At 38.2% G+C, this 23358-nt stretch overlaps 3 protein-coding genes across 5 annotated transcripts; 2 read left to right on the forward strand and 1 right to left on the reverse strand.

Annotated features, from left to right (window-relative positions):
• Positions 1 to 48: 48 nt before the first annotated feature.
• Positions 49 to 6167, reverse strand: ube2kb (ubiquitin-conjugating enzyme E2Kb (UBC1 homolog, yeast)). Its single transcript, XM_034120313.1, has 7 exons — positions 5902 to 6167; positions 4946 to 5039; positions 4790 to 4848; positions 3213 to 3295; positions 2998 to 3097; positions 2688 to 2816; positions 49 to 2159 (listed from the first exon to the last, which is right to left on the reverse strand). Exons 1-7 carry the CDS (start codon positions 5962 to 5964, stop codon positions 2085 to 2087), a joined length of 603 nt encoding a protein of 200 aa, XP_033976204.1. The 5' UTR covers positions 5965 to 6167; the 3' UTR covers positions 49 to 2084.
• On the forward strand, positions 5676 to 12941 carry smim14 (small integral membrane protein 14). 3 transcript variants are annotated; one of them, XM_034120316.1, is made up of 5 exons: positions 5676 to 5787; positions 8190 to 8286; positions 9789 to 9837; positions 9970 to 10124; positions 10745 to 12941. In XM_034120316.1, the coding sequence occupies exons 2-5, from the start codon at positions 8212 to 8214 to the stop codon at positions 10781 to 10783; spliced, it is 318 nt and encodes a 105-aa protein (XP_033976207.1). In that variant the 5' UTR covers positions 5676 to 5787; positions 8190 to 8211; the 3' UTR covers positions 10784 to 12941. The 3 variants fall into 3 exon arrangements, with proteins under 3 accessions (XP_033976207.1, XP_033976205.1, XP_033976206.1); XM_034120314.1 differs by lacking the exon at positions 5676 to 5787 and adding an exon at positions 7107 to 7254; XM_034120315.1 differs by lacking the exon at positions 5676 to 5787 and having other exon boundaries at positions 8078 to 8286.
• Positions 12942 to 13453: 512 nt separating this feature from the next.
• Positions 13454 to 21086, forward strand: map9 (microtubule-associated protein 9). Its single transcript, XM_034120317.1, has 13 exons — positions 13454 to 13780; positions 14263 to 14353; positions 14584 to 15105; positions 15205 to 15371; positions 15712 to 15820; positions 15913 to 15980; positions 16092 to 16153; positions 16240 to 16402; positions 16855 to 16941; positions 17044 to 17205; positions 17300 to 17445; positions 17860 to 17995; positions 20453 to 21086. Exons 1-13 carry the CDS (start codon positions 13709 to 13711, stop codon positions 20570 to 20572), a joined length of 1905 nt encoding a protein of 634 aa, XP_033976208.1. The 5' UTR covers positions 13454 to 13708; the 3' UTR covers positions 20573 to 21086.
• The last annotated feature ends 2272 nt before the right edge of the window (positions 21087 to 23358 follow it).

Consider the following 23358-nt stretch of genomic DNA (forward strand, 5'->3'; position numbering starts at 1 on the left):
TGTCTTGATCAGTGTTTATGGAGTGCATTTTTCCAAAAAGATGACAAATTGATTTTCCACTTTTTTTTTTAATCAAAGAAACATGACACTGTCACAATAAATAACCATGCTTTTTATACTGCTGATGCTCACTTCCAAGGAAACAAGAAGAAAATAAGTCTCAATCCAAATGGAGAAACTGAGATGCAAACAGCCCCTTATCTAATGCTTCATCATCGTGCAATATAGTACATAGTGAGAAAAACCAGGGAGGGGGCTTCATTTCTGTTTTTTGTCCTTCCTTTTTTCTTACAAAATATAGATCCAGCCATCAATGGTGCACTCGTGACACAGCTCTTTATTAAGAACTGGGCTATTTACAATGAACAGAAATGGTGCGCTCCTCTACCTCTGAACCGTGTTTCTTTTGGCTCTGGCGGGGAATTCACTGTGGAGATAGAGCACGACAACTCCATTTAGTACTGTAATATGCCACTGCGTTGGTAGGGACTGAGCTGGAGGGCGAGCAAAAGATATTTCCTATTTAAAAGAAGCCATGTGAGGATTCATTGACACCCCACTTCTCTTTATGCTGAGCATTTCTTCATAGTCCTTGTACCTCAAATCAAAATGTCTGAAAACACTGCAGGCCTGCTATGTGCTTCAGAGGAGTGCCAGCCTATTTTATTACTCATAACACAACTTCCATGATCATTTTATTTGGCTGAGTAGTAAAGCATGTCTGCTGGCTTCTCCTATATATGGCCAAAGGATTGGATCGAGTCCTGCGGGATGGGATCAGTGACGAGCAATAAACCCCCCCCCCCCCTAAATGTTCTACATCAGCAGGACTGAGGGTGAGCAGGTCCTTGATACGTGGCTGAAAGTGATTGCTCTGAAATTAACAAAAAACACAGCATTGCAAACTCAAAACAATTGATGAAATTCAGAGTCACTATTTTCTGCTGGTGCCGTGCAAATCTGTTCAGAAGATTTTCCACCAACACTCAACAGAAAAGACTGGTTCCCTACGGATATCACTGGGAGACCTTCAGTTGCTTGCCGAGCTTCCAGGTGTCTCTCTTCACGGATTACAAAGTTATGTTGAAATGAACAGACACCCCCCCCCCCCATCACCACATCGTTTGGCCAAATAAAATAAAAGGCAGCAGAGAGCATGCAAAGACAAGAAAAGATGGCATGTTATGACCTCCAGGGGCCTGAGCTGGCTCTCAGCTCCTGTCCCACTAGGACCAGGATGTTGTGCCATCCCTAAACAACAATCTTAGTAAAAAGAAAAGAAACAGGCCATTCAGAGGGCTTTCTCGTAAATCACAAAGCATATAAAGATATCTCTCCGTATAGTTGTAAACTAGGCATAGTTTATATTTAAAATAATTTGTTCTACAATGCCATGTAAGAAAAGAAAAAGTATATCCCATTGTATTTTCAAATGTACACGGCTACACGCATCTATTTACAGATAACTTCTGTGCAGATGTTTGTGTGATCTTACCTACATCTACAGATCGAAAAAAACAAACTGCAGGTAATTAAAGCATCCGAGAAACTGCTCAGGAAAAATCCATTCTATTGCTCTTTGCAGAACACTATCCAGTCCAGTACATGTAATACAGCAAGACCAGGGCCAACCATTTGCTGGAGAGCGAATGGTGACATACTCTGAGAGCAGTATGCAGGACTTCCTTGACATTGTTTAAAATCCTCCAGCAATGGCAGTTATTTGATTGTTTGCAATATTCAGGTACAAAGATATGTGGGAAAGAAAGTTTCAGATCCGATGTAAATAATGGGCATGGAATACAAGATGCATGATCGAAGGTGTTTGGTGGTCTATTACAAGTAAACATGTTGAGTTAGTGGAAGAGTAGACGGTAATGAACTGGCAGGGCGGTGTGAATATTGGCGATTGTGGTGTTGAGTTCGTAGCAAACCGACTTGTTATAAAGAAGGCTCAGACTGCTGTGGTGAATGGGGGGGGGTGGGGGGTCGTCTGTGTAACACAAGGCAATGGTGGAATGGATGCTGGGGGGGAGCTGATGTTATGACAATGGGAGTTGGGGATCCTCACACCTGGCTACGTTTTAGTTGTTAAGGAGCAGCTCTGTCGCCGTTTCCACATCCCAGGATTTTGAAGACAAGGCTGCTACTACTGCATTCTGTTTGCAAGAGAGAAAAGTAAAAAGAAGATTGATTTTAAAGTACGCTTTAATGAGCATGAAATGTCAACCCTTACACGGCTTTATACGTTTTAGAAAACAACAAATGAGCTACTTTAATATTAATTATCTTGGGACTTGTTAAGAGTAAATGTTTTGACATTTTCTACAGTGAGACTACTTTGCTTGCTCTGCTGCCAAATAACTATTTTCTTTTTATAAAATGGTGATTAATATACTGTGTAGTTTTTGTTTAGTCTGTGAAATGTCAGAATACAGTAAAAATAAAATACCAAGCATAAGTTTTCCCAGAGCCTAAAGCTATATACTCAAATGTCTTGTTTCCTTCGACTAACATTCCTATACTTAGAGATACTTGCTTAATTATTACAGAATCAGAAAATGTCCCCCCATACTGCAAAATTACAATTAAAAAAAAAAAGAAAATCCATAACTTTCCTGACCCACACCATACTTTGTTCAATACATTCGTTTAATGTGTACAGTAAAACAGAAAGTGGTTCTGACCTTTTCAAAGCCCATGGAACAGAGTTTATCTATTTTGCGGTTGTAGTCTGGAGTGGAGACAGGCGCGCCAGCAAAGACGTGAGACCACTGCCTCGCTGTCTGTTTATACATTTCTGCATTCTGCTTGTACTGAGGATGAAGACAAAGAGCTCAATAAGAATTGTTTTTTATATGCACTTTACAAAATCAGCAAACACTAAAAGTAGAGAGAGAGCCACACCGTATTCACGTTTCCATTCAATTGTCAAGCAATTTGCTAAAGCTATGTTTATGGAAATCAGGCGTGTGTGTGTACAAAAATCTTTCTCACCTGGTTTGCTACAACTGCATCCTGGGGATCATCTGGTTCTGCTGCAGCAAGGAGAGCCTGTAGAGATAACAGCACCGTCCTCAGGGTCATAGCTGCTGCCCTGGGGGGACAGAAGTCAAGTTGGAGCAGGTGAATGAGGGTGTTTGAGAAGTAGGAGACACGCAGGAATTGTATTCATGTGCAGAAGGTCACAAGGCTCAGATACATCCACTCACCACTGGTCTTTTAAAATGTCCAGACAAATTGCTCCTGTCACAGAACTGATGTTAGGGTGCCAGATCTTAGTGATGAAACGCACCTGAGGAAAACAGGGATACAATGAGTTTTTAATATGCACATACGTTTCAAGTTCTGATCATGTTTGGTAAGATTTTGTCCTTTCGTCTTTACTGTGGTAGCCATAAGTTAAACATATTTCTGTGGATCAAATCAAATCAGGTTTTATTTATATAGCAAATTTTAAAAACGATTTTTGGTCGAGCCAAAGTGCTGTACATGCAAATAAAAAACACATTACTACAATCGCAAACAGAAGACAATAAATTACAACAGCAAATATAAAAATCAAACAGGGAAATGTCAGGAGTCATGCTCCGCTCTGACTAGAAGGCCAGGGAGAAGAAGTGAGTCTTTAGTGTTGATTTAAAAACCCCTAGGGTCTGGGCCGACCTCACATGGAGGGGCAGAGTGTTCCAGAGCCTAGGCCCAGCTGCTGCGAAGGCTCGGTGCCCTCGGGTTTTGAGCCTGGTCTTGGGCACTACCAGCAGCAGCTGGTCAGCCGACCTTAAAGCTCTCTGGGGTGTAGCGATGGATGAGTTCTGCTATATAAGCCGGAGCCAGACCATTTAGTGCTTTAAAAACAAATAAAAGGAGTTTAAAATCAATTCGGAACCGAATTGGAAGCCAGTGCAATGAGGCCAGAATTGGGGTGATGTGGTGACGCTTTTTGTGGCCAGTGAGAAGACGCGCAGCTGCGTTCTGCACTAGCTGCAGGCGTCTAATTGACGCCTGGTCCATACCCACGTATAGAGCGTTGCAATAATCCAGCCTCGTGGTTACAAAGGCGTTAATAACCCTTTCTAGGTCTTTAAAAGATAAAAACGACTTGGTCTTGGCCAATAGTCGTATTTAAAAAAAAAGAAGCAGGTTTTGACTACGGTGCTGACCTGCTTATCAAATTTAAGCAGGTCAATAATCCATAAGGACAACTGCTTCATGGAAATATTGGATTTTGTATTATATATTTGATTATATAAGCCGAGAAACGCTATGACATTACTATATACATATATAAATATATATATATATCAATATTGAAAATGTAAAATTACTGAGAGAATATTTAATGTTTGTGTCTCTGGTTCCTGAACATCTCAGAAACTCCATTCCAGACTATCTCTTTTACTTTTCATTTTGTCACTATTGTCTATCACAAAACATTATGGCCTTATTACCGTTTGTAAACTTTGTGAAACGTTATTGAAAATGTTATCCAGCATCAATATTTTTTGAGTATTGTATCAAACATAGAATTAGTTTAGTGACAATCCTATCTTACTAGAGTTAAAGGGCAATTATGTGCACGTGACGTGACAGACAGTGATAGGAAACCCGGATAAGCTGTTTACAATTCACATAACTGTACTTCAAGCGGCATCTTCAAGTTCCTCAAAACGGCATATCAACGTTTTTGAAACAAAGATGCCAAAGCCAAAAATGCTATACCAGGTCTGACAATGTGCAAGTGAAGGACATACAGTGTGTACCAGATGGGAACAAGTGAATGACGTACCTTTGGTGGGTTGAAAGGATACGTTTCTGGGATTTTAATTTCAAGCTGAAATCTGCCACCTTAATAAGAGAAAAATGTTAGGCATGTCATATCATGTCATTAGATTCTTGTGCAAATATCTTGGCAGGTCATTGAAATGCTTGTTTGTGACCATACCTTCATATGGTGTATCTGGAGGACCTGCTATCTCCCCCCTCAGCTCTGTGAAGTTTTCATCCACCAGTTCTACTCTTATCTGGTTTTTACTTGTCTGTGGGTTGGGATAAATGAGAGGGACACAACCAGTTACCCTTGGTGTCACAGTCTTTCATGTCTTGACATGTCTCTGTCAAGTATTACACCATACGTTTACAAACAAACGTGAAGCTACATATATGTGTTGGTTGGTAAAAACGGCACAATATCTGTAATTTTATACCAAAAAACATTGTTCAACGGGAGCCGTCTCGACATTTAAATACGTAAACAACACGGGTAGCTTGCTACAAGAACCAAGCTAGCAAAAGTTGACATAACAACAAACCCACAATAACAATATTTGTATGACACGAGCATGACAAAATAACCCCTTAAAAATGCCCGAAACACTAACCTATTGAGACCAACAATTAATTTAAGTATTATAAAGGTGACGAGTTGGTGAAGGTTGCATCATAGCACCACAGGCTAATGCTAACTGGATGAGATGTCAAAACAACAGTTCGTTAGCAAGCTAAAAGCTAACTCCAAGTGTCACTAACTAAATCTCGTTAGGAAACACACACGGTACCGTGTATGAGGCGTGTGTGTTTCCTCGTACAAGGGAGGTTTTTCCAGTATGGCAACGAACTAAAGGTGTGCAGTATTGTTTGTTAGAACACAGGGGCCCTCACTGGAAAGGCTGAATCCCCGGTGTTTCCTGAACACACCCACCTGACAGTGACATCGAGCTAAAGCTAGCTAAAGTTCTCCTGTTTAGGCCTGACCTGCTGCAACACACGACTGGGACCTGACGTTAGGTAATTTGAACCTCTTTCACACACTCCACACACCTCACATGTTGGTTAAGTTGAAAACGTTATAAAAAAAATAGCTCAATCGAAGTATAAAGATATCCACAAACGTTACCGCACCTCTTCGCTTTTGAGAACTTCTTTGAACTCCCGCCTGATCCTCTGGACCGCGATGTTAGCCATGGCTGTGTCTGCTGAACTGCTGCTGCCTCAGACCCGGAGCTCTTTCTCCCTCCTGTGCTGACTGTCGGTGTGGGGACTGCCTTCTGCTCCGGTGTGGGGACTGCCTGCTCTGGTGCTTTCCACAGTTATGGAGTCCTTCTTTCACTTTCACCGTCTTACTAACAGCGACTGCCAGCCAGCGCTCAGCGTCAGTCAGTCCAGAACACGCACTCACACAGTGCAGCTAAATGTAGTAGAAACTGGAAGTTTCATTAATGGTTCCAGCAGGTATATGGATGGGTTTATGTTATTTTCAAACTTGCCATCAGGACATTTCTCATCATTTGCTGAACCCATCTGATTTCATTTATGGAATGTGACTAATTACATACCAAAGTATTATTTGTGTGCAATGTTTACTTATATAACTCGCTAATATTAATAATTTAACTTTACCTCCTAACTTGTCACTTTAAATATCCACTTAATCGTAGTGTCAACAGTTAAGGTATACATTTAATCCACTGTAAACAAAATGTTAATCACCATATAATAACAAATAAAGAACAATCTCCCTTTATTTGTGATGTGGCACTTTTAATGTATGTAGTTTTTACATGTAGATGTATTCAAGTTACCTTCCAGCACTGTAAGTTGTTACACATTCGTACAGATGTTAGATATTGGAAAAATATAAAATATAGAAAAGTAGCTGCAACACATATAATAAATTATGTACATACAATTAGAATGATAAACGAAAGTTACATACAAATATAATTAAAAACAATACAAATTATATAAAAAATTGTATGTATCAAAATAATTGTATTTTGATGTTAATAACCTGACTGTTTTAAGTAGAGAATAAAGCTCTAAAGTAGTAGAAATTGTCTGTTTGTGAATTTAAAAAAACTGCATAATTAGAGCACAATCATGTACAGATGTTGGGGCCAGACTGTATAAAATAGGTTGGGGCCTTGTATATATAATGGGGCTCGGTTCATCTGTCTCTGCGTAATGATAGGAAGACTGTTTGTTTACTTTCCAGTCGTTATAGACCTCCCTTACTGTGATTTGCCGGACGACCTGTCCATCAAATGTCTAAACCAATAAGAGACGGTTAAATCGTTCCTTGTGTGTAGCTCCCGGATGTCTGTCGCTGGTTGGCTCCAGGTTGGCTCACGTGCACCAAACAAATCACAGACGGTAGGTTGACATTTCTGCAGTCTGATGGTTTCTGTGCAGAACAACAGAGCAGACAGGCCTTTAAAAGACACCTAACGTCCTATCAACATCAATAAGGCGCAAGTAAGTTGTGTTTCGATGCCTTTTGCTGTCACATCTGTCTCTAAATTATATATTCATTTTTATTATTCGAGAAAAAAACAACGCTGTACGAGTCTTCTTTGCTGACTTGGTTAGCAATGAGCTAGTCTGGTGTTAGCTAAATTAGTTCGAGAGCAATATTATATGATTGTCAATTTAAGCGTTGGTTAGCAAAAAGTGCCACTCTATACATATGTAAGCAGACACCCATGTAAAATACAACGTGTTCTTTTTTTCATGTAATACAACTCGGTAACAAGTGAGATTGTTATTGAGTCGAAATGTAGCCATGCAAGTGTATGCATGTCACTATTTGGTTAAAATAACGTGGCAATTGTTTGTTTTTGTTTTAAGATTTATATTTTCGCTTTATGTAGTCCAGCTGATTGACCGCTACTTCCTTGTACAATTATAATGTTAGAAGTAGGCTATACTGAATAGATTGCAATACATACATGATGAAAACACAATGTCCCGAAACACAAAGAATGACACACAAACTGGGCAAAGACGAGACAAAATCTCAATGAAATAAATACATGGACAGCATCAGAATCCACTCACAAAATATCCAATAATATATCGTGAACAAAATGTCCAAATATATTTATATTCTCTGTTCTTTATGTCAACTTTTTAAGGTGGTCAAATTAAAGTGCCATCGCTGCAGTGCAAAAATGTGATGGCCTACAGCGTTCAGATAACTCTTGACTGGCTACATAAAAAATTGTGACAGCCCTCACGTTAAGCAACAACCTACTTAACATGCACCGCAATAAAACTGTCTGTTGACTGTACTAAACTGAGCAGTCTCCTCCCTCTAACCTGTGTGTGCACAACACTGACTAGAGGGAGCATTAGACATCTCTCACTTGCTCATGAACATCTGAGTTAACAGTTCTTTCATTTTGTTTTAGGGTGGACAACATCTGGTGAGAAATGGCAGAGGGAGGCTTTGACCCTTGTGAGTGCATCTGCACCCACGAGCACGCTATGAGGCGACTCATAAACCTGGTAAGTCATGAGTGTCCTTCTCTGTCACTTGAAATCTTACGAAGCAGACTCATTACAGAGTGAAGGGAAAGTGACAGGTATTCCAAGTATGCAGTAAGTAAAAATATCTTCTGTTGAAGTGGAGAGAAGGCAGCAAAGAGAGTCAGGCATGAAGGAACTAGCAAGAAAAAGAAGAAGGAAATGAAAAGCTGCCGACTGACACTGAGCCACATATCCTGGTTCCTGCTCAGTATTTACTTTGTGATGCTATCAGTTCTGCCTTACAGAGAAATTAAACTCTGACACACTTTGTGTTGTCACATATGCATTTTGCTTGTAAATACCCCCAGCACTTTTTAAATGGAAAGTGTGTTGAAGTAGATTAGGTTGAAGTTATTTAGAGAACGTACTTTAAAGGAGGAGTACAGATTGTGATCATGTTGTGTCAGTTTTCAAGTGACCTCATTGGCTCTTTTGTGCACAGGTGTAACTTGCATGGCGAGCTGCAGTTGGCTTAGAGCTTGAAACAACCCTAGGGGTTTCTGATTTGCTTGCAACAGGAAAGGGTGTTGTCCAAATAACCAAATCATTTACACAGTATTTGCCAGTCAGTACTATACAATGTTTGTTGGGAAGGAAGCAGAACTCAGATGTTTGTTTTTGTATGTGCTGTTGTTAAAAGTAGGTTGTGACTTGGTTATTTACTTACACAATAGGTGTCATCTAACAATGAACTCCTGTGGATTAGCCTATTTGTTATCAGCGGTGTTTTAAAAGTCAACCTTTGTTTTCCCTCTTCCTAGAAAAGAGAGCAATGGTAAGCAGAGAAAATGAAGCCCCTCTCTCCATGAAAAAAACAAACAATTTACACACTCTAAACCCAGATTATGTCTTTAATTGGAAAGGATACAACCTGCATTAATTTCTAGAACAAATGTCTCTACAGTAGTCATGTTATTTAACAACTCCAGCTCCTATCCTACTGAACACGACCGATGGGTGGACACACACATTTTCTCACCATTTACGCCACAATGCTATGTAATGTGCATTGAAGTTATTTTCTGCCAAATAAGATGAACAGGGATATGGACAAATAATATAATTTATTAACATAAAAAAACATACATTTATGCTCTACTTGAAAGCCACCCAACTTCAATCAGACAACAGTAATTTGACCTCATCATTTTAAAAAGCACAAACAAACCAATACTTATCAAAGTCGTCTTTCCTCTGTTCCAACAATCACTAACTCTTGTTTGAGAGTTTGAAGGAGAGACTGATAAGTAGCAGATATAAAAAGGAAGTAACAATGCTGCTTCCTAGTGTTTACAAACCTGCATCAATGTTGGTCTGTACCTTCTTGATGTTGAATCTGCCACATAGAAGAAGAAAAAAACAGAAAGGCATACTTGTCAACTTGAGAGGAGTTTATAAATGTGCTGAGTTAGGCGGAAAATGAGCCAGACATCTTCTCTTGTGTTAAGTCTTCTTTGTTCTTTCTGTAATTTCCCTTTCAGCTCAGGCAATCTCAGTCCTACTGCACAGACACAGACTGCCCTCAGGAACGTACGTACAACCACATTAGACCCATTTGTTTAGTTTTTTTTAAAGTGTCTTGTGTAATTTTTTTGATTCGGAAACATGAGTGTAGTATAATAACATATGTTACAATGCAAATTATTATTTTTATTTTTTCAGTGCCAGCTCCCGGTGGGTCGGTGGGCGGAGGAGGGGAGCTGACCCTCCCCCTGGTTCTGATGGGATGGGCGGTGGTTGCTCTTCTCCTTTTCCTAATGCGGCCTTCCAGTCTCAGGCGTTCCCGTCCCACAGGCAAAGCCTCCGGACCCCACAATGTCAGTATTGATTACACAACGAAACATATGATTTAAAAAAATATATATATGTTCAGTACTGCTCTGCCTTCAAATGATAATGAATCAAAAAATAATTACACTTACTAACTCAAAGAGACACAATTTGCCTGTATGAGGATATAGGTGCTATATATAATATTCCGAACATTTAATATAGCATTAAACAACTACTTGCCATGTAAGGATATAGTGGAGTAATGGCTAAATGAGCAGTTTCAACTTCTCAATGATAATAATATTACATGTCAAAATGATAAAAAAGGCCTTAGAAAGTGTCTATGTGAACGTTAAATGTCAATATTTTCTGGCTCATCTAATAAGAGCTAGTAAGTTCTGTTTTGTGATAGTTAAGTTACAGAAAACAACATTCTAAAAAAATACAGAAAGCATTCACATATTGTTATGATTCAGTTGTTTGGTCAATATTTGTAAAGATAAGCAATTATCTATCTTAGTGAAAAGGTGACATAGTACAGTATAGCAATACAGTTAAAATGAGTAATATTATCACAGTATTTGTTTCATAGTTTGCTACTTGATATCATCATCAAAACTGTATGTTTTCCATTGAAAATACTTATAATTTTCTTGTCTTGCAGAGCGATAGAAGAGAGCCGCCAGCACCACCTGTTGACTAACAGTGGAGAGTACAGCCCCCCCCCCAGCAGCTCTGACGGAGCTGCACAGCTAGCAAGGGACCGTGACCAGGACAGTGCCCCCTCCCCTTTTATTTAAATATCTTTTGCTTTTCTAAAGCCGTTACATTTTGGGGTGGATCTGTCTATGATTCATGTAACTAGAGCCCAACTGATAGACAATTGATGACTCCAATACAGTTATGATATTTCCAATTTATCTATGATCTAAAAATGTATACCAAGTGACAAGGTGTAGATAAAGGCAGGTATTACAATTTTGACCTATAATATTGACCGACAATATCAGAATGTTGATATAACCATTGGGCTCTATGTGTTATTTACCTCAAGTCTTTAATCAGAAGTTGAGGCTTTGTTCTAGGTTCCTGATCTCTGCTCTGATGCTGACTGATCTGCAGTTGCATGAACTCTAAATGAAGGAACATGTGTTGGTGGATATGAGAGGGGAGGTTACGTTTTGGTTGAAATGCTTGCTTGTAATAGAGGGTTGCGGGTTCTCTGAAACATTCCTCTCTTTCCCCTTTCAAGTTACTAGTCCAAACGGTGCCAGTTACGATGTCATGTTGACTAATGTTATTAAAGCATATTCAAAACAGCAATATTATTCAATGGAATACGTTCATATGGATGCATTAAATTCAGAATTAGGTTTACAGTTATATGGCATATTGATTTAAATGCAACAAAATCATCTTCTGTGTTTACATCCAAGCCTTAATTATATAATGTATTACAGAAAATAGTCTGGTCTGTTACATTAACTTAATTTCCATAAAAATGTATGACCATTGATTACTGTCCCTAAACAAGTGTATAAGGCAGCAGTGCTGGATCTTAAAGAGTCTGATTAAGAAGATAAAACTCAAGTCAAAATTATGACACGTAGTTGAAATGAACTGAATTGTAGGCGTACAGTTGGGATGTATTGAATGGAATCATTGTAAAACTATTTACTCAGCACAAACATTTTAATCCCTGTACTGTAATTATTCTGTGGCTGAAAGATACAAAAACGGAATTGTTTACTCGAATAATGGTAGCAGAGAATTATATTTTATTAGCATTTTTGTTGTGGTATGTTGTTTCCTTATGAAGGTGTGTTGTACTGATTCAGGAGTTGTTTTCTCACCCGGAAATGTAATGGGAACAATCTTAAGTTTATTCTACAACTTCTGTATGACAATGATTTCAAACCAAGTTAAAAAGAAGGAAGCAAGGGCCAATGTGAATATTAAGAGTGGATTCCAATTTAGAAAAAAAACTGCTCTTAATTAAAGTAATATTTGATTTTTTATTTGAAATTTGAGTTCAGAGGGATTTTCTGTCATAATATATGATAATATAACTATTTTTTTTCTTACAGGATTTGTTAATTTCTCTTGAACCAGAGCTCTACTAGAATAGTCATGTTATACATTCTGTCAGCTAGATTAAAGGTGAATATGTACGGAAAAGATTGTACGGAATCTAAATCAGAACAATATGGTGGTGGATGTTTTCTTAACATGTATGTAAAGGTCGGTGAAAACGTATAACCTAATACAACTGCACGCCAAACTGCAGCCTCAAATAATTTCCCTTTGATTGATAAAAAATATGAACATTACAATTGGTGGATTTTGTATGTAATATATCTTCTATTAGCTATTGGATTGTAAAATATATGCTTAAGGGTTTCCTGTTTTTCTGGTCACTGACTATCTGTGTCGTGCCACTGTCATGGCAACATGGCTATTAAAGTGTAAATGGGCAGTGGATTATTATCTTGGGTCCCAGTGATATCAGAAAATGACATCGAGTTACTCTTAAAATTAAAATGTATTTCTTGTTACATTGTGTTTGAATTGTAAGAACATGGATATGATCTGTAAAAACATTTTTAGGTGGCTAGATACTCCTAATTCCCATCAGCCAATAATGCCCTCTTAAGACACTGGTGATTGAAAGTAGAGGTGAAGATAGAAACCACAAGCAGTTGTATATAATTAAGGGGGAAGCCATGCTAGATAGTTGAGATTACCTAGTGAACTATCTGCTACCACAGGAGACCTTGAGTTACACTGTTTTTGTCTGAGAGAAAAAAGGGCTTCAACTATGCACTTTTCCCATAACAAAATAAAAATATTATTCAGTCTTATTGCCTGGCTATGTTTATTCATAATCTTGCACATTCCTGCATTCATTCAGGAAGATAAACACCATATCTTTATTGAAAATATTATTTTCTGGCTTCTAATCCTTGAGAAAACATTGAAAATGCATTGTTCCACAGAGACCAGAGGCACAGCCATATGTGAGTGAGTCACCAAACAGAATTTTTTGTTTTAAATCAAGATCTGTATTTTGTAAGTATTTATAACAAATGTGAAAAGATGGGAGTTATCTAACAAAGAGCAATGTATTTTCCATACACAATATAACACTATAAGACTGTAAAATAGAAGGAACCTTACAATCCCATACAAAAGAGGTGTGCAGTGTATGTACCAGTGAACATTATAGCGATTGCAATGTTTTTTCATTCGTTTTTTGCTCATCTTATTCTGAATTTATCAAATCAAAATGTGCAAAACTGCTATCTTCTGAGCATGCGCATTGGGTACACGGAGAAACGGAACTCTCCTCGTTTCCTAGGGTTACCATCAACAAGTCAGTCAGCCCACTGTAGCTTGTTGTTTTCTTGTTAGCAGAAAACAGTCTGCCTTTCGATAGAAGCTACCATTTCCGAATAACTGTATCGTAATCAGACAACAGGTAGTCAGAATTATCAACGCATAAAAGTAATCGAGCTATGTGTCTCGTGCGCATGGGAAACTTAGAAGAGAACCTAGCTACTGGTTGAACACTAGCTAGCATGCTAATCTCAATGAATGCGGACAGAGGAAATTGTTCATAGTTTTCAGAATGACAAATCAGCAGTTCACGACACTGGCTTACACGAAAAGCCCGAAAACATCGAGGAGGACAACATTCCAGGTAACAGCTTTATTCATTGCAGTGTCCGACCAAATGAAAAACCATGATTAAACCGATAGCCCCCCACAGAGGGTGGAAAGTAAATATGCACATTTACTGAAGTACTATACTTAAGTACTTGCATTTTCATTTAATGCTACTTTTGACTTCTACTCCAATACATCTCATAGGTCCATATTGGACTTTTACTCATCTGTAAAAAAACAAACATCTGTAGCTACTTTAATATAATGCATCTCTAACAAAAAAAGCTAGTGGACTAACTGTTTAAGATGCAAAATATATCCAACATATACACCAACAAGTCAATATTTTGCATCAGAACTTTGTTTGTCTACCAGAGTAAAATGCTACTTGATCACACATGGAGGTCATTTTTCTGCACAATTACATTTTTATTCTTTGGAGAAGCCAAAGACACATTTCCAGTGAGATGGACAATAAAGTCAGTTTGAATCTAATCTGACATTATGGCGTTGCAGGATGAACTTCAGGCTGCTGTGTCTGCCAGGGCTAGCAAAACCGAAACAGACCAATACTCCTACTCTGATGACTTTAATGAAGATGAGGATGGTAAGAAGGCAGAGCATTAAAATATCTTGATAAGTTTGGATTGTGCAAGTGACCCTGAAGATTTAGATCTAGATTTAGTGTCTTTGTGTAAATTATATTTGTGTTCTATCCAATTTACTGTACTTCCTCTTAAGACATAAGTGTTAAATAACATTTGTTTGTTATTATTTGTCAATTGATATAGTTTGTTGCTTCGTCCTAGCCTGTCATCTCCTTTTCTTTTCACACAGATTTTTTAAATCAACTCCTCAAATCAAGAAAAGAGAGGGCTAGGGCTTTTAAGGCTGGGAAGAGTAAATCCAAAATCAACACCTTCGAGGTTTCAGACGATGAGGACAAACACGGCAGGACAAAGAGAGTTTCATTTCTGAAATCCAAAAGAATTGACACTCCCTTGGAAGTAACAACGGCACCAGAGTTGGGAGAAAACGATCCGTCCGACACTTCCGACAGTCGACATAACAATTATAATGACTCATTATCCACCCAGCGCTCAACAAACGTTAGTGAAGATAACATAAACTATAAAAGCAGTTATGGGGAGACTGCTGATCCACAAATCACGAAACAGAGCTCAGTAAAATCTCTGTCGTTCCAAACATCAGATGACACTCTACCGGACATGCTATTGCCCTTACCATCTGACAACAGTGTGATTGAAACTCCAGTTCCCGATGAGAACAGCAACTTGGAAGAAAGCTACCAGCGTGCGCAGTTATCAGCAAATAACCTGACACACGTGTCAACAGCAGGTCTGTTTACACCGTTTTAAGTATTAATCACAAGGGAAACATTAAATGTGACTTGGGTAGGATTTTTAATGTATTTTTTAACAAACTGTCATTGTTTAGATACAGAGAGGGAGCCACCCAAACCTAAACCGAGGCAAAGGACTCTCGGATTGAGCCTCCACCCTAAGGAGAAAATAGCTGAAAGTGGTGATTCTCAGGAAGTAAGCAGGCCCCAGACTTCTTCTGGATCCATTCCCCTCTCCACTGACACATCCAGCAACAACACTGTAAGGACACTCATCTCTCATTGTTTGATTAGTCAGTATTTTAAAGGGACAATCCAACCCCTAATCAAAAATACATATTTTTTCTCTTACATAGTGCCATTTATCAATCAAGATTGTTTTTGTGTGAGTCTACTGAACTACACCTGCAAACAAAGAGGCACACTTTCTTCTGTGCTGTGATAAGGTTGGCAGCTGTAGTTCAGTAGAAAGAAGATAGCTGACATATAGCACTACTGTTAAAAGGAAAAACATGTATTATTTTATTTTGGGGTGAACGGTCCCTTCTGAATTTAAAACGTCTTCTCATTGCTGCCCATTGTTGTTATGTTTTTCACCGTAGTGGACAAAAGGAGATAGCGCACTTTCACGCAGCTTCAGCAAATCTTTTTCAAGTAAGAGTGAACAGTCACAGCTCTCTTCAAAGTCCACTATTGATTCTGGATCCCGAGGTAATAACTGGTATATTCAGCACCATCACCTTTTTTTTTAAATAGTATTTTTAGCTTATTAATCCTACTCATATTTCTTTCTTTTTTCTTAGATGACTTTATTTCTGATGACAGCAAAGAGCAGGAGAGCAAGTACTCCACATCATTTGAAGAGTTCAATGTAAGTCCTTAATCATCAGGTGTGACTGTGGTTGCAAGTGACACGTCAGAAGTGCTCTGCCTCTTGTTTTGATTATTAGTCTCAGTAAATGTGTCTATTATCTTCTTTCAGGCAGGATCGGGAGATGCCTCACATCAAACTTCTCATGTCCATGAAAAATCATTTGATACCAGGTTGGCTACAACACTGGATACTTAAATAACAATTTTTTGACAGAACACCGTAGTAACTTAACTAAATGTCATGTCATTTAAATTAGGACACCAAGTTCTCTTTCAAAGACTACTCAGAGATCTCAGAGTGCCTGCTCCAGAAATGTGGAATCAAAATATTTGGGATCGCTCAAACTTCTGGATCGTAAAGTCTCACTCCAGGAGTCTCAGCCTCAAACAGCAGATTCCATCCGAGCTGCCATTTACCAGGTCAGTGTGAAATGAGACCGTGTTGAGAGCCACATTGCTACAGTTGAAAATGTTAAAGTGTTCAATGTTGAAGAAAAATATACAACCAGTGCAGTTTCTTTCTTAACCATACTTCATTCTGTATTGATCGTTATGATTACACTCTACCTCTTTGCATTTTGAAAAAACTAAGTCATTTGCTCAATTCGATATATATATTTTTTGTGTTTTTAAAAATATATAAAGAATGAGACATATACATATTATATACATACATTTCTATTCTGTGTAAGATATATATTTACTGCGTATCTCTTTTAGTCCAAGACCTTGATAACCTGCTGCTGTTGTAACATAAGAATTTCCCAGTTTTGGATCCATAAAGGACATCTATCTATCCGTCTATCTATCCGTCTATCTACAGTGAATTCTATGTAAACTAATATTCCCCCTTTAACATGTATTCCTCACAGGAATGGCTTGAAAAGAAAAAAGAAAAGTCAAGAGAGAACATGCAGCAAAAGAAGCAAGAGGACATCCTTAAAGAGAAAAAGAAAAGGGTGAATAATCAGTTTCGTAAATACAGCAGACCCAACTGTTTGAGAACAATATTAAGAAAACAAGTTATTTTAACATATATGCATATTTTAAATACTAAACAGGAAGAAGAGGCTAAAAAGGGAGATGCTGTAGCATCATATGAGGCTTGGAAAAAACAGAAAGCACAAAGTCTCAAAGCAAAATCCAAAGAAAAGGAAGATGCGATCATGAGAGAGCAAAGAGAGCTTGAAGGAAAACAAGAAAAAATGCAATCTGCTAAACAGGTACATTTATTTATTTATTTTTTGTTATTCTGAAAGCTACCACAAACACTTCTGGGGAAAGATATGCTAATCAATAATGTTGTAAAAATGACAGGTGTTTGAACAATGGAAACTCGAACATGATCATCTCCTCAAAGAAAAGTCCAGAAAACAAAGAGAAGCTGAAAGTAGACTTCAGTTTGGAAAACAAGAAAAGGAGAAAGAAAGGAAAAATGACAGCAAATCTGCCGTTTCTGGTTGGTGAGTGAAAATCATTTTCTTTTCAGGGAAGGAACACTGAATGTCTAAACAGTCAAACCAAAACAGTCCGACAGCTACTGACGCTGCACAATTTGAGAACGGCTACCAAAACATTACACACTACTGTCACTTGGTGGCTAGAATGGCAACATTGCAGAGTTTTTGGTCATAGAATTGTCGTTCTGTACTTGATTATAAACATTTTATTGGTGTCTAAAGGCAATTGATTTAACTTCTTAAAGCTATATGTGGATATTAGAAGCAACACAGTATTGTACCGTCAGACTCAAACCTATCTAGTGATGAAATTGATCAACCACTAGATGGCAGTCAAAGCGTAATGTCGAGACACAATTAATCTTTTTCTATCACCTCTAATCTGTTGTTACTTGTTTTTCCCCAAAAATGTTTTAGGAATGATAAGAAGAAAGATGTTATCCATGAAATAGTGACAATGAAGCGTAAAGAAATACAAAATAAAGCAGAGGAGGAACGCTACATGAAAGAAGAGAGAGATAAAATGGCTTTAGAGATGTATGAAAGCTGGCTGGTAAGTACAATTACTTGTGGCACCAGTGACGAATGGCATTCATTTCATTTCATTTCAAACCTTTATTTATCCAGGTTGTATCCCATTGAGATCATTGATCTCTTTTTCAAGGGAGACCTGCTCAAGTAGGTTCCACATGAAACATTAAAAACATAAACAGAGCAACAAAAGGACATCATACAGTATCATTACAGGGATTACAATTTACATAACTATCCACATGAACAGGTACCAACAGCTTCCGATTCAGTAGCATCCAACCGAGCTTTAAAAACATTTAGTGGCACCAGATTGCTCAGTTTCCATTTCAATTGCAGACTATTCCAGGACAGTGGAGCTGCGCATCTAAATGCTATCTTCCCTAAGACAGTCCTAGCAGTTGGCACATTTAATAAAACCACAGCATGCGATCTCAGGCAGTAGCCACTTACAATTCGCCGTGAGATCAGGGAGCAGATGTAGGATGGAAGTTTCCCTAACATGGCTTTTATATATAAAAATGTACCAGTGACTGAGCCTCCGTACAGTTAGCGATGGCAAACCAGCCCTTGCATACAGGGTACAGTGATGGGTTAATGCTTTACAGTTTGTCACAAATCTCAGTGCACTGTGATACGCAGCATCTAACTTGACCAGGCAATTGGCAGGTGCATTCATATAAATCAGATCACCATAGTCCAGCACAGGTAAAAAGGTCACAGAGACTAGCCTTTTTCTGGCCTCGAGCGAGAAACAGGACTTGTTCCTGTAGAAGAAACCTAGCCTAACCCTCAGTTTTTTAAGCAGGTTATTGACATGACGTTTAAAAGTGAGACAATCATCAAGCCAGATACCAAGGTATTTGTAACAGGCAACCACTTCAAGTTTTATTCCTTGCGTAGTTACAATATCTAAAACAGGCTCTGGTGTCTTTTTAGCTTTTGAAAAGAGCATTACCTTGGTTTTATCAACATTTAAAAGAAGCTTTAGTTCAGAGAGCTGAGTCTGAATAATGTTAAAAGCAGCTTGCAATTCAACAACAGCCTCCTTAATGGAGGGACCTGCACAGTACATAACGGTATCGTCCGCATAAAAATGTAAGGTTGCTCCATCGACATTTTCACCTAAACTATTGATGTAGATGGAGAATAAAAGTGGACCTAAAACAGAACCTTGAGGAACACCATTAGTAATGTTTAACCACTCAGAAGACAGCCCATCAAAATGAACACATTGGGACCTTTCAGAGAGGTAGTTCACAAACCACCCCACTGCATGGCTGGATATGCCAATACTGAGTAGCCTCTGCTTTAAGATGCGATGATCGACGGTATCAAACGCTTTGGAAAGGTCAATAAATAGAGCTGCACAGCTCTGCTTATTATCTAAAATACTCGCCACATCATTCACCACTTTCATTGTGGCAGTGATGGTGCTATGTTGCTTTCTGAAGCCTGACTGATGTTTAGACAGGATGTCATTTGTACATAAAAACACCTTTACCTGCTCACTCACTAGGCGTTCAAGAACCTTAGCCAGAACTGATAATTTAGAGATGGGCCTATAATTATTTAATAAAGTGGCCTCCCCACCTTTTAGTAGAGGCAGGACATACGCTGACTTCCACAATTTTGGAATTGTGTTTGTGCTGAGGGAGAGGTTAAAAAGAGTAGTGAGAGGTGGAGCAATAAAATCTGCAGCTATCTTTAAAAAGAAAGGTTCTACGTTGTCTGGGCCGGCCGGTTTCTTAGGATCTAACTTGGTTAAAGCTTCACGAACAACATCAACAGTAAAAGGAGTAAAACTAAAAGGGTTTTCCAAAACACGTTTTTCAGAGTCACAGACGTTCACAGAAGCACAGTTAGTCACAGAATCAAACAGAGAGCCACAGGACACAAAATGCTCATTAAAACAATTTAACATAGTGGCCCTGTCCGATATAGAGCCAGATGCTGTAGTAAGGCACGGAGGTAGCTCATTACGGATCTCACCGGTGGATATCGATTTTATGGCTTTCCAAAATTTTCCAGGATTATTCAGGTTCTTTGTGGTAACTGACAGATAATACTTAGACTTAGCACTTTTTATTTGTGATGTGAAGCTATTTCTTAGCTGCCTAAAGCGTAGCCATTCTACCTCTGAGCCTGATTTCCTAGCCTTTGCCCAGGCCTTGTTTCTCTCATGTAGGAGACTAGATAAGTCAGCAGAAAACCAAGGGTTGTCTCGTCCCTTCACTCTAAATTTACGCAGGGGTGCATGTCTATCTATAATTTCCATAAAACCAAGATAAAAATAAGACCATGCAGTTTCTACATCAGCACACAGATCGATTTTACCCCAATCAAAATCAAATAGATCATGTACAAAACCCTGCTCCACAAAATGTTTTTTGTCTCTCTTACTGATGGTACATTGGTTATATCTAAGGAATCTGGAATGGTTAATAATACTGATAAGTGATTTCCTTTTTTCCAACAGGTACGGAAAGATCTGGAACAGAAGAGACAAAAAGAAGAAAGACGAATACAAACGATTCTCCGAGATAGCCCACCTCCTCCATGGAGCCCTCCAAATAAAACCGTACCATTTCGAAAATAATATTTTAATTGAATATAACCCCCTTCAAATATCTGTCGCTTCTAAGATACCTTTTTCATTGTACGTGTTGTACTGTTAGTTGTGTTTTAACAATTGTTGATGGTAACAGTTAAATTATACATTAGCCAGCAGCTCTAGTGTAAGTTTAATTGTAATATGTTTTATATGTTGCATTATGTTTTGAAAGTCGTTTTTCTGTGACATGGTGACATGTCAAAACCAAAGGAAACTAGCAATACAAATAAACTATATATCTATGTTAGCATGTTATACAAATTCATTTGAAGCAGCAATAGGAAAACTATGACTATATAAGGCTAACATAATTTGTCTGAACAACCTTCTATTGTTCATGGTTGAACTGCTGTTGATGAGTTGTTTTCTTTAAACTACAAGACCCAACAACATCACACAATCTTAGAAACAGATCTCTTTATCATTCAGTGCTTATTTTATGTTAAACATGATTCATTTGTTGTATTTGTGTTTTTTCTCACTGGTTTTTTTATTCCTTTTTTGGAGTCACAGAGTATTGATAATACAGTTTGATCAATTGACAGGTCGTTCTATTAAAGTGACAAACTAAATAACAAACAATAAGTACAACATTAAAGGTAAAAAAAAAACACATTGTCAGCCACTGTTTTAGGCAGGGTTCGAGTTATGTGGGAGCCAATGGGAGCTGAGCTCCCATTGGCTCCCACATAAGGAGGGGTCTGAGCTCCCACGGACGCAGTGAAATCATACATCTGTGGGGGTCGCTAATACATTACCAACAACCATTATTTTAATCACAAATAATGCATGTGTCAATGTAATGAGTATTATTGAAAAGAAAAACATGTTTTCCAAAAGAACAACGCATCTCTTGAATAACAATATGCCTGCACTGCACTTCTTGCACAATCTATGCCTGTGAGCGTGCTGCGCGAGCCGAGATCATGTGTGTGTGCGTAGTTGAACCTTTTCATACAGGGCCGTGGTAAGTAGGGGTGCTGAGGGTGCTTGCAGCACCCCCTGATGGAGGACAGGGAATCTGCACGTCCACAAGATTAAATGGAAATATAATACAAATATAATACAAAAAAAAAAAGATTTCGGCCTTGATGTTCACATTCATAATTAAGTAAAGATAACACCCTTTTCAGCCCGGTTACATTTTCCATGTGCCCTGAAAGGACTCTGAGTGTTTAGATAGTTCACTTTAGTCTAAGTTATTACAGTGTGTCTCATACGGTTTTATCACAATTTATGTAAACAAATATTTCCAAGGCACACCTTTATAATTATTAGGATAAATAAAAACAGGTTTGAAATCATTCCAATGTATACTATAGGACAGTAAACCAACAATATCCTTTAAAACTGGAGAGATTAAAAAATATGGATAAATAAATAAATAAATGTTAACTGGTAAAATAAGATATAAATGAACCAGCAAAAATCTTGCCTAGAGCAGCAAATTGGTCAGAACCGGCCCTGGTGTCATCCCCACAGCACCCCCCATTCGAAACATGTTCCCGCGGCTATGTACAACAATACGCCCAAGCTGCCCCTCCTTAAAAAAAATGACAGCTAGTATCTACCTCATTGTTTTGTTTTTAGAAAAACACCGCAGACAATTACATTTCAGGAAGTTACTTTGAAACTTGCATGTAAAGTTTCACGCTATGTTTTGCTAAATGAAAGTTAAAACGTTTCACTATCACTCATATCACTTTGTCTGATCTCTCTCTCTCTCTCTCTCTCTCTCTCTCTCTCTCTCTCTCTCTCTCTCTCTCTCTCTCTCTCTCACTCTCTCACTCTCTCGCCCTGTAATGAGTTGATTCAAGTTCTTAATGTCAGTCTAAACAATACAATTATGTTGGTGCATCATGGCATGTGGCTCATTAAAAAAAAGTACAGCTATTATCTACCTCTTGTATAACTGGTCGGCCCCACCTGCATTAGCACAATGGATGAAACAAATACATTAGGCAAGGCAAGGCAAGGCAAGGCAAGGCAAGGCATGTTTATTTATATAGCACCTTTCAACACAAGGCAATTCAAAGTGCTTTACAAAAATGGAAGACATTATGAAAATGGCATTTAAAATCAGTCATTAAAAAGAAAAGATAATAAAAGAAACATTAAAAGAAAAAATACATGGATAAAAGTTACAGTTTAAGATGTGAATAGTTCAATTAAAAGCAGCGGCAAAAAGAAAAGTCTTCAGCCTGGATTTAAAAGTAGTAAGAGTTGCAGCGGACCTGCAGGTTTCTGGGAGTTTGTTCCAGATATTTGGAGCATAATAACTGAATGCTGCTTCTCCATGTTTAGTTCTGACTCTGGGGACAGAAAGCTGACCAGTCCCTGAAGACCTGAGAGATCTGGATGGTTCATAATTTAGCAGTAGGTCAGACATGTATTTTGGGCCTAAACCATTCAAAGCTTTATAAACCAGCAGCAGTATTTTGAAATATATTTAAAGTAAAACCACTTTCCAGCAGTCAGCAGCACATTGTAAAAGCTGTTGATACAACTGTTCACATTCATAATTAAGTAAAGATAACACCCTTTTCACCCCGGTTACATTTTCCATTTGCCCTGAGAGGCTCAGTGAGGTAAAGGACTGTTTAGATAGTTCACTTTAGTCTAAGTTATCTCAGTGTGTCTCAAACGGTTTTATCACAATTTATGTAAACAAATATTTCCAAGGCACACCTTTATAATTATTAGGATCAATAAAAACAGGTTTGAAATCATTCCAATGTCATTTCATTTCATTTCAAACCTTTATTTAACCA

Source organism: Trematomus bernacchii, unplaced genomic scaffold (genome assembly GCF_902827165.1).
Source record: "Trematomus bernacchii unplaced genomic scaffold, fTreBer1.1, whole genome shotgun sequence".
In the NCBI taxonomy this organism is placed as follows: domain Eukaryota; kingdom Metazoa; phylum Chordata; class Actinopteri; order Perciformes; family Nototheniidae; genus Trematomus; species Trematomus bernacchii.